The sequence below is a fragment of the Bactrocera tryoni genome, chromosome 2 (genome assembly GCF_016617805.1).
Source record: "Bactrocera tryoni isolate S06 chromosome 2, CSIRO_BtryS06_freeze2, whole genome shotgun sequence".
In the NCBI taxonomy this organism is placed as follows: Eukaryota; Metazoa; Arthropoda; class Insecta; order Diptera; family Tephritidae; genus Bactrocera; species Bactrocera tryoni.
In genome coordinates this window covers 21,665,058-21,677,262 of record NC_052500.1, presented here as the reverse complement: position 1 = coordinate 21,677,262, position 12,205 = coordinate 21,665,058, and the positions used below count along the sequence as shown (strand labels likewise).

Genomic DNA, 12,205 nt, shown 5'->3' with positions numbered 1-12,205 from the left:
CGCGTGTCTCGAATACTAATGAATATTTTAACGTGAAATTTAGCATAGATGTCACTAACAGTACTACCAACTTACAGAAAATTTACCGATTTGAAAAACACGCGAAGCACAGTATTTTTCAACACAACTATAATCTCCGAACAAAATTTTAAGCCCCGGACACTATAGCACGTAGCTGACGAACCGTATATATGGATGTACTAGTATATTGTTGCAACAAGAGAAACACATGTAAAGAGTATTATAGCAACTGAAATTAAAATAGTTTCCATATTACAAGTCCTAAACTTCATTGCTTAGACTTACTTTTTTATAATCTTACTTTAAAAATATTTCGTTTTCCTGGAATTGACAATTATCAATAGTATTCAGAATCAAACTAAAAGCAAAACTCACCACTGATAATCGCACACTGCATAAAGGCATAAATAAATTGTGGCTAAGTAACGGTGATGCCTTGTTGCAAGCCATGCCAATAAGCATGTGCCGCCATAAATCAGCTAATAATCCAGTTGAAGTACACACACATGCATACAGAGCACAAACCATTTGCACTCAGCACTGTCATTTAGCGTTTTATACGTTCGCAACACCTTGCCTTGCCACTGCTTGCAGCCATTACCGGTGCGCGCATTTCCAGGTGTCAATTGTGCGGCACTCTCGTTGTTGGCCGGTTCAGGGGTGCCTGGCTTTTTATTTAATTGACCAACGAGCTCATCTTTTTAAAAGCACTTAAAACGTTAATAACGCGCCCATTTACACACAGCAGCAAGCAAGCAAGCGCACACGCATACAGACACAGCAACGCAATGACACTTATACAAACGAACATATGTATGTGTATAGCCAACGGCATTTGTCGCTTAATCAGCGCGAATTTACATACATCGGCAAGCGAGGGATTTAACTAGATCCAACGGCGATTCGCTACGCGCGTGCGCACGCAATAAAACGAGGCAGCCAACCGACCGTCGAACAGGCCGAGCCATAAATGAATTTACACATGACACATACACACACAAATATATATATATATGCGTGGCAGACGTTCGCCATTAGGCGGTACCCCGTTAACTGTCGCCACCATCCCCTTTGCCGTGCGGTAGGCGTTGTGCGCGTAGAAAGCAGGTTTCCGCCGGCTTGCAATTGGCAGTTGTCGCCGTCGGCTATTGGCAGCGCGTAATTACAACGAGAATTAATGACGCAGACAAAAACAAAAGCAAACAAGCAAATTGATATTCACACATGTCTAAGTGTGTATGTGTACATATACATAGTTATATGTATATTTGTATGTATAAATGCGCTTGTCAGTGTATGCAACGCAGATATTTGAATATGCTTGGCACCATTTGCGCCAATAATGGAGGAAATGCTTAAGTGTGGCATGTTTCACTGGCCAAATGTGCGTTGTTTGGTTCAATTCAATAAATATAAATTTTATTTTAATTTTCAGCTTTCTTTTTCAAACTATTACTTGTGAAATTTGTCAAAAAATGCGCTTAATTGATTCAGCATAAATTGCTGAATATCATTTGTATGTGGCACAGCACTTATACCATGTTCAAATAGGTCAATTAGCTGAGACAATTAGCAAATAAATTAAATCAACGTATTCAAAGCTAACTTACTTAACACTAAAGTTCACTTATAGTAAAACTTAGCGAAAAACTCTCAAGGAAATGGTATAGTATGTGACGGTGCAAGAATTTTTGGCCATTAATTCCAGCGTATTTTTACGAATAGCTTCGCGCAAACGACGTATAACACTCAAATAGTATTCTTTGTTGACAGTTTGGCCGGTCGGGAGGAATTCGGAGTGCATCACACCTCAATAATCGAGGATAACTGTCAACATAACGTTGATTTTTGACCTGCTTTGGCGTAGTTTTTCCGAAAAAATTTCGTGATTTTGAAATCAATCGTGCTTATACTTTTTTCAATCTTATGATCTTTCAAAATGGTTTTCACTGATCCTTTTGATATTTCAACGTTCCCACGACTGTTAGTTGTAGATCTCTGACTATTAATCGTTCAATTCGTTTGTTTTATTGGCGTGTTGATCGTCAGTTGCTGTTGATGGCCGTCAATGCATTCTCGACCCTCTTTGAACAATTTTTACGAAGCAAAAATACTTATTCTTGGCAAACTATTATCACCGTAGTCCTCTTCCAACATTCTGAACGTTTCGATACCAAAAATTTAATTCCGCACACAAAATGTAAATGAACTCATCGTAAAAATTGCCGAATGCATTTTAAGTATATCAGAAAGACAAGCGTGTACTAAGCACTAATGATTATTTTCACATGACATTAGGCACTGATGTCACTGACGATCATGCCAATATAAAAAAAAATATTACGACGAAAGAGTTTCCGCGCGAAATTAAATTAAAAAGTCCTACTCATTTTTGCTCACAGTAGTACAGAAGTGCAGAAGCTTTAGCAAATGGTAAAAAGAATTTAAGAAATTCATAGTACTTAGGTTGAAACACATCGTGAAGGAAAGAAAGAATAACAAAAATAAAAGTTAATAATTTACAGAAGATCTGAGTTTCGAAAGGATAACTCGAAGGGCTTCGTTGAATTTTAAGTGTAGAAAACGGTTTATCGCAAATCTCCGTCAAAAATACGAGTTCAATAGAAGGAAGTTATATGACAAAGTTATAGATAGTGAAAAGATCTACAACTTTTGTATCAACACCTTTTTCAGGTAACCTCAAAAATTGTATGAGAACTTCAAATATGCAAGTAAACATTATTAACAACGAAATTCTGAAATTTTTGGAAAAAATGTTTTAAACTCGGCCAACGATTTACATATGTTTACTGAATGATCTACTTTCTGGTGGAAAATATATATATGTTTGTATGTACATTACTATAGTAAATTTTCTCACAAAACGATAGACAAGCACAATATATTTAGTGAAATTTGATACGTACTTATAAAATAACAATTAATTCTCTAGTCCCAGAGACCGATCTTATACGCCTTGTTTAAAGCTAAAATTTACATTATACAAGGTCTGTCGCAAAAGAAACAGAACTTTTTAAATATCGGGTGATTTTTTAAGAGCTTGATAACTTTTTTTAAATGAAATTATCTTCAAAAAGTAAATGTCATGAACCAATCTAACGTCTCAAATAAAGAACCGATGAGATTTTGCAAATTTTATGCGTTTTTTTTTAAAAAAAAGTTATCAAGCTCTTAAAAAATCACCCGATATAACTGTTTCTGGTGGCGCCACCTATTGGTGGGTATATGAAATAAAAAGTTTGATCTCTTGTTGACATTTCGTAAAAATTTTAAGACAATTGGATAACTACAATCGATCTTATCGATCAAAAAGTGACAGCAGCTTTTGGTCATCGGTCGTAAAATGCAAAGAGCCAATATTAAATTTTGTTTTAAACATGGGAAAACGTTTACTGGAACATTTCAAATGATGAAAAAAGTTTATGGTGATCAGTGCCTATCCCGTAGTAATGTGCATGAGTGGTTTAAGCGGTTCCAAGAAGGTCGTGAGGACCTCTGTGACGATCAGAAGTCGGTCGTCTTCAGAAGTCAAAAATAAAGACAATGCTGATTTGTTTTTACGATTCCGAGGGTATTGTACACCGAGAGTTCGTCCCACCTGGTCAAACGATTAATGCTGTGTTTTACCTTGGTGTTATGAAGCGTCTTTTGACACGCATTCGTCGTGCACGACCACAATGCCGTGAGGCAGGGTCCTGGCGCCTGTTGCACGGTAATGCGCCGTGTCATCGGTCGACGCTTGTCACTGATTTTTTGACAAAAAACTTCATATTAACCATTAATCACTCACCCTACTCACCTGTTCTGGCACCTGTGATTTTTCCCTATTTGGAAAACTTCATTTGCCCATGAAAGGACACTGGTTTCAGGACATTTCAGCTATCCAAAAGGCGACGACCGATATTCTCAAGAGCATTCCGAAAGATGACCTTAAACACCCATTTGAAATGCTCATTGACCGGGCTAAACGCTGTCTCGAAGCATAAGGAAACTACTTTGAATAAAAAAATATAACTTTTGAAAAATATTAATTTTTTGTTATTTTTTTTTAACAGTCCTGTTTCTTTTGCGACAGACCTTGTATATAGCAACTGGCTGCTAACTATAGGCAACTGGCACCAACAGGAAATAATTTTCCAACATGACAACGCCCAATCTCATGTTGCAAGACCGTTTATAAACTACATATTTGAAAAACAGCGGCTGGGACGTTTTGTCACATCCGCCTTATAGCTAAGGCCTTGCCTTTTTACTTGTAGATTACTTTTTGTACTGGTGTACAGAACGCCTACGCTGGAATACGGTTCTCATCAGAACAGAGTAATAAAAATGGGGTTGATTTCTTCCTGGCCGCTGAAACAAATTCTTTTGGCTTTCCTGTCTTTCCCAAGATTCTGGCAAATACATATGCTGTCAAACAAGGCAGTTTTGAGACTATATTTAGCTTGAAGTAACGGAAAAACTTTGTACTTGAAAGCTAATCGAGGTATTGCCGGGCAAAAGCTCAAAATAATCGTTCCTTTTAAAATCCCATCAAACAGACAATATAACCTTTTTTTGGTGACTATCGAACAACGAAATGGTTTGAGCTGGTTGATCCTATTAGGCCATGATCTCTGTGCTTTATATTATTATAAGCAACACACTTTTCGTCAGCAGTAACAAAGCGCTTCAAAAATGGATAATTTCTTTGACTTTTAATAACCAAATCAAAGTCGTTAATGCGACGAAGCAAATTTTGTTCTGTAAGAGCATGGGGATCAAGCTTCGACATTAATTCTAGAAGCTTAATGTGCTTGTGAGTGGTCACGTTAGACCAATTTAATGGGATTTTTATTCGACAATTGGCATGGACCGACTTCATTTTATCTACATCGGTTTCAAGAGATCAGGACACGGTGCAGCCTCAGAATCGAAATTCTCGGAACCTAATTTTGCAAACCACTTTTGGCATTAGTGTCAGTCTATCTGCTCCGCACAGTAAAAATATGTCGAAAATGTTGTTCCTTCTCCGCTAAAAACCCAACAAAAAATATTCCAAAAAAACTTACCTCATAAGCCTGACTATATCAGCTGTTCAAATATACTGCAAGGGGCGTTCCAAAGTAAACAGGACTTAAAGTAAAAGAAAACAAATGGTTTTTTCGGAAAAATCAATTTATTTTATTCAAAATACAGCTTTTTGCACCGTCCAGAAGCATGTCGAATGAGTGTTTTAGCTCGTTGGCCGGTATGACCGCCAGTATGCCGGGGCAAGCCTTTTGAATGGCTTCTACGTCTGCATAACGCTTTCCTTTAATGGGCAAATGCGTTTTTCCGAAAAGGATAACTCGCACGGTACCTTATATATAACAAGAAATTTGTTAAGTATGAAGTTGGCTGCGAAAAAGTTCAATAAGAACAGCTGTTGCCTTCAAACTAAATTACTTAATTTCTCAGAAAATACAAAACTGTGAATACTTTGATTTATTTTGTGAAATTTTTGATATAAAGAAGTTGTATAATAACTTTTTCGTTCAATAATCTTGTAATACAATCTGGCTTTTCAATCACAAAACACATAGCTTTCTTCTTCCCAAGGCCAGTCTTATATGGTCTAATTTAAGCAAAGATTAGCGTTATGTATGGCAACTAGCTTAAGATAACTGACCCATTTTAGGTGCATATATTTTAGGCTTGAATATCATTTAGGAAAATATATATGTATATCTTGGGTCTATAACTGTATTCGTGCTGTTTGCTAAGAATAGCTTGATTAATATTCCATTGTTCCCATATTCCGAACATGCGTTGGTATGCTACTGTCTTTGTGTGTCTCTCTCAGTAAAAAAAATGGTGATTCTTACATGGAAGACGAAGAACGTCTTGGACAACTAAACAGTTTGAGAACGAGGAACTGGAAGCATTATCCGATGAAGAATGTTGCCAAACACAAGAAAATCTCGCATATTTTTTAGCAGTCGATCGAGCCGCCATTTCAAAACAGAGAAAAGCAGGAAAGAAATTGAGCGCCATTCGAATTAAAACCAAGAAACGTTGAAAGATGATTTGCATGTTAGAATGCTGCTTCTATGCTTCTAAAAGTAGTATTCTTTGCATCGGATCGTGACAAAATCAGCAGCTAAACCTAATACTCGTATCCATTACGTGATGGTATAAGTCTATGAACAATCGTATATTGTCTCAGGAGATTTTTAATCAAGTACCTTGAAGTTCCAACATCAATCAACTTTCACGCAGTTACAACTTTTATTAGAAAATCACCAAATAGTGATCCCATTACAAAGCCTCTGACTTCACAATTTACTAAGCCACAATCTAGTGCTGCCACCACAACAACCCTGCCACTAATTCATTTCACCAATGCACACAATCGATGGCTGAAATTGTTTCGTTCAAAACTAATTAATTGGGCGTGTATTGAGGTACACAGACACCACGCCCACATGTTTGTTTAACTTGGCTACCGCCTGGATGCATTTCTTACACGCTGCCACTGTGCGCGCATGCGCCACAACACTGTTCGCTCGCTCGCTTTGCTTGCTTGCTTGCTCAGCACAGGAGCGCTCCAATAATAAATGTTGGAAAAGATGTTGAATTAATTAAAACGATTCCGGGCAAATTGCAACACCAGCCAACTGACGTACATACATATGTATATAAAGCACCCCCTCTGTCGCCTCTCGGGCGATATCTCGTTACACAGCGCCGCCGCTGTCATAGCTCAATGCCGCTGGCACAACGCCCACTCTCGCAACGCGCTGCCACTGACCGCGTAGCTACCAGCGAGCATTGCAGGAAGTGGGCGTCTTATTTCCCTATTGCTCTTTAATTTTTTAAATCAACTTTAGATTTCATTAATTAAAAGTATGCATTTTTTCAGTGCGACTTTTTTCTCCCGCTTACATATCAACCACTTTTCAATTATGCTCATTTGTTAACCGCTTGTTGCCATTTCAGGTTTGGTTTCAGAATCGTCGCGCCAAGTGGCGCAAACAAGAGAAGGTGGGGCCGCAATCACATCCGTACAACCCGTATTTGCCCAGTGGGCCGGGCGCCATGCAAGCCGTCGTCGGTCCAACATTGCCGCCGAACCCGTTCACGCATCTGGGCTTCAATTTGCGCAAACCATTTGATGCGCCGGCTAATTTGGCCGCCTTTCGTTATCCACACCTGTCGGCGGCGCCAATGTTGCCATCCGGATTTTACAATCAATTTCAAAGGTAAGTTGGAAGTCTTAAGATAGAACTAAGATCATAAATATGTGTTGGAATATTCTAAAATGCTTAATTCTATGGTACTTTGAATATCCGATGTTTGTCTGAAATTCTACTTTTATAAACTATACCCCGTATGTATAGCTACTAACGTGAATATAACTCATCAGTCAATCTACTAACAGCTGAGTAGCCATCCAGTTATATGCAGAAGTGTCAAACTGAAATAACTAGTCTAGTGAAGTGATTTATTTCGAGGTTTCCTACTTTTTTTTAAGAAGAAAGAAAAAACACAGAAACTTCAAATTTAATGTGAAATGTTTTTTATCATTCGAAAGAACATTCTTTGGCATTTATTTTTTGAACAATGTCTCTTTCAAACATTGACCACGGCTACGTCTCAGATGGCCCTTCCGTTGAGTCTAATTTTCGATGACTCCTTCGAGCATTTCGACTGGCAACTGGCGCATGACACGCGTGATATTTTGTTTCAAAGCCAGAATCGAAGCGGGTTTGTCCGCATAGACTTTAAACTTTACATATCCCCACACAAAAAAGTCTAGCGGTGTGATATCACACTATCTTGAAGGTCCATCGACTGGCTCAAAACATGAAATTATCTGCTCACCGAAGTGTTCTCTCAATAAATCCATTGATTGATGCGATGTAAGAGAAGTGGCGCCGTCTTCTTGAAACCAAATGTCACCGAGATCACGAGCTTCAGTTTTAGGCACCAAATAGTCGGTTAACATGGCGTGATAATGGCCGCCGCTTTCACCGGCATCATTTTTGAAGAAATATGGACCGAAGACTCCAACGGACCACAAACCACAGCAACCCGTTGCTTATTTTTTTGAACGAAATGACAGCTCTTGAATCTCTTCACGTTGCTCTTCGTCCCAAATGCGGTAATTTTGCTTGTTTACGTACCCACCGAGCCAGAAATGGGCCTCTTCGCTGAACAAAATTTGGCTCGAAATCGTAGGATCTTCTTGGTCTTTTTAAGATCTTATAGAGCGTAGCGATGTCGAGCGGATTGAGCTGCTGCACAAGCTGTATTTTGTACGCTTTCAATTTGAGATCTCGATATAAAGTGCGCCAAGTCGTTCCATACGTCAGTCCCAGCTGTAGCTAAAAATGAAAATGCTAATAGCCAGCTGAAATAACACCTCATTTGTGGGGTTTGTCTTTAATTTAGTACAGCATCAGAGTACTTTTTTATGTTGGAGCAATGGGAGGCGTGGAAAATATCCCGACTCAACCAGTTGCAGGTAAGGTATTCGCATAGGCAATGTTCCACCGTCTCATCATCTTCCGCGCATGCCCTGCATGCCGCCTCTTTATCAATATTCTGAATATGAGAACTTAGATGTAGATGCCAGGTGATGATCTCCACAATGCCATCATGTTCCCTCTTGCCTGAAAGTAACTTAACCTTTCTATTCACTCTTATAATTTTGTGCTATACCCAATGTTGCAAGGGTTCCAAGACCTGAAATAAACATTTATTGCTTCAAACCACCCTTGAAGGAGCTGAACGGCCTAAGACAGCTTAAGGGAATTGTGTTTCTGGCCGCCTAAAGCGGCTGCCTTTTCGTTTGCTTTTATTTTTATATGACATAGAAATAGTATGGTTTTTACCGGGTTACCAAGTGAGAGAGACTTCTTATTAGCACTGCGGATAGTCTTAATTTCCAATTTTTACTAAAAAGTTTATAAACTTGTCTTTTAGAGCTGAAGCTTACCCACCTTCTGTCATGCCAACAATTTCGACCTGAAAAACTAAATTTAAGTCTTTTTGTTTAAAACTAACTTCTTCATATGGATTACTACAGAAGAAGTCCGGTTCTATTTTACTCTTTGATCCGTTGGTGAATATATAGATTTCGCCGTTTGAACTATCAATCACAGAACCACGGTCTTCAATCTTCATCGAAGTCGTTCCTGCAAAAATAGCCGTTGAGGCCACTTGAATGCTGTTATATCCGAACTTAATTGCCAATTTTAGATTCCAAGTGTAGCCAGATCCTTCTACGCCTTTCCAACGGAGTAGACGTCTTCCTCTGCTTCTCCTGGCAAGTACTGTGCCGAATACTCTCAGAGCTGGAGTGTTTTTATCTATTCGGACGACATGACGTAGCCGCTGTCTCTTAAATCGCTGTACTATGTCATGCCGTCGTATATCTCGTAAAGCTCATCGTTCCATCGACTACGGTATTCGCCGTTTCTAACATGCAAAGTACAATAAATCTTTCGCGTGTTTCTCTCCACAACGTGTAACGCCGGCTCATTAGATGTTGTCATCGTCCATGCCTCTGCACCATACAGCAGGACGGGGATGATGTGTGACTTGTAGAATTTGGCCTTTGTCCGTCGAGAGAGGACTTTACTTCTTAATTTTCTTCTCAGTCCGAAATAAGTCCTGAAACTTACGGGCTTTAAATATGTCATACTTATCTATATTTTACGGTCTATATACATACATAATTAGAGTAGAAGTTTGCATCCATAGTTGCTCGAGAATCACCTCACCATCTTACTTCTAATAATTTGTGAAAAAAAATCTAATCCTACCTCTACTTTACAGAACTCCACCACATCTACTACCCGGCATGGCCAGCATGTACTCACCGACCACATCCTTCCAAACGCTGTTGGCCAATATGACTGCTGTGCCGCGTCCACCACCAGCACCGGCACAACTCAGCATCGCCGCCGTCAAGCCACCAATGATGATTTCATCCCCCGAATTGCATTCGCCCAATCACCTCATCGCTTCACCGCCCATCTCACCCACCGCCATGACAATGCAATCAATGGCACCACCAGCAGTGGCACACTCACACACACAACACCAACAGCAAGGACAATCATCGCCGGGGCTCAACATGTCAATGCTGCATCAAGCGCCACCAGCACCGCCGCCACAGCAAACGGCAGCGCCAAGTCACACACAGTCACCGCTACAGTTGGCACACTCACCAACACAACATCAGTCATCAGCGTCCACTTCGGCCGTGGCCGCAGCGCTGGTACAAGTGCCACGCACCGGTACGCCACCCGAAGATCGGCGCACCTCATCCATTGCGGCGTTGCGTCTGAAGGCGCGCGAGCATGAGCTCAAGCTGGAGCTGTTGCGCCAAAATGGGCACGGCGATGTGCTCAGCTAGTTAAAGCTGCAGTTGTGGCTGGCAATGTTGGTGAAGTATGGGAGCGGATTGGCAGGTGGAATGAAGGGAAGCAGGGAAATGGTGGAGAATTTCAGCTCAAATCAGCGCGTATGCGGGAAGAATGTCCACAACTTCCTTGGTATTAAAATGTATTAAAATTATATTTTATTTTTAGTTTAATTTTTATTTGGATTGTGGTTTGTCGGCCGTTTGTATGTAGTCGTTTTAAATTATTATTTTCTCCAGTATAATAACTATATATATAAATATATCCAAATAAATATGTAAAATTAGTACCAGTGCGCTCAATAAAGCAGTTTTGACATAGTCGCATATAGCAAATAGTATTTATATGCAACAATATATACACCTGTAGTTAGTTACTTACGTATTCCATTAGAAATTTATGCAATTTGTCTAGTTTTTGAAAATTAAATTTTATTGAAAATATGTAAAAAGTTATGCTAGCGTAATAAAATGGGTTTGTGATATTCACAAACTGTTTAAATATGTGAGTATTTAAATAAAAATTATAAAATTGTTTTATTTACTTTATGGCATATTCAATATTGATGCGTGACCCTGTAAAATCATTCACCTCAAGTGACGTTGTTGTTTTTTAAAAGTCAACACCAAATTGTCACAAACTCTCCGAAACTCTAGGCGCTCATAAACACACCGTAAGCCAACAAGCAAGAACAAATATCACAATTAAATGAGTTGTTGCATTGCTTAGCTTTGCGAATTGTATTTGTTTTGTGCTCTGCATTCTTGTTGTCACTCTGAGTACTGTGCGCAATGACACTGCAAATATAACTGCGCTTGCATGCTTGCAGTGGAACAAATGGCAATTGAAACGCATGTGTTTGGCATTTCACTGGAAATTATATGCATTTAGTATTTATTGACTGCTACTGCATGACCTCACTATGATTTCTCGTCGCCTGGGCGTTTGTCAATATGCGATTATTGCTGTCTGGGATATTTTTTTTCGCCTAATCCGATGATCATCATCGCTGCTGCTCTCAAGCAAGCAGGAAAATTTTGTAATACTGTTTGGTTAACCAGGAGAACAGAAAAGCTCATAAAGATTTCTTCTTCAAAAGACTTCTTCTGCAAAGGACTTCTATTTAAAGTACGACTTACATACACTTTATGTTCGCCTATTAATAAAGCCAAGAAACGACCGATTTTGCTGAGGCATATGAAAATGAAGTCAGTATGTTATACATACATACATATGTTATAAGTATACATATGTATGTATGTAGATTGATAAAAGTAAGGTAACTCTTGAATCATGGTTAATATATAAATTTTCAGACATATGATAAGCAGGCGCTTAGAAAAAGAAATAAGCTCTCAGCCGCATATCCTTTGTTATTGTTAATAGCAATTTATCACTACTTATTGCATTATAACAACAAGGATCTTCATAACACTTGGCACGTATTTTGTTTTTGCTATAAAACTAAACAAGCTGAACTGATCTCGTTTGAGTTGCAATTCTATGCTTTATGATCGCCTAGTTCAAAGCTAAAACCGAAGAACAAATTTTTAAATAATTATCATCAACTCCAAGCACCGCACTTTACTTATTACGCAAAAAAAAAACACCATTTTTTTCCTCCTTCATTTCGCTAAATTGCTTTTAAATCGGTCAATCAGCTCTGACAGCCGAACAGGTACTCAGCGTATTGAGCAAGCATGTCTATGCACGCAGCCTGTAACGATTGTTTTTGTTGACACTTTTCTATTCTTATTGAGAAATTAGTA

At 39.0% G+C, this 12,205-nt stretch overlaps 1 protein-coding gene across 1 annotated transcript in view; it reads left to right on the top strand.

Annotated features, from left to right (window-relative positions):
* LOC120769622 (homeobox protein aristaless) overlaps positions 1-10,893 on the top strand; it is a 115,713-nt gene extending 104,820 nt beyond the window's left edge. The window contains exons 5-6 of the mRNA XM_040096727.1: positions 7,003-7,265; positions 9,847-10,893. Of these exons, the coding sequence (XP_039952661.1) occupies positions 7,003-7,265; positions 9,847-10,429 (846 nt within the window). The 3' untranslated portion in view covers positions 10,430-10,893. The remainder of the gene's footprint in view (positions 1-7,002; positions 7,266-9,846) is intronic.
* Positions 10,894-12,205: the final 1,312 nt, after the last annotated feature.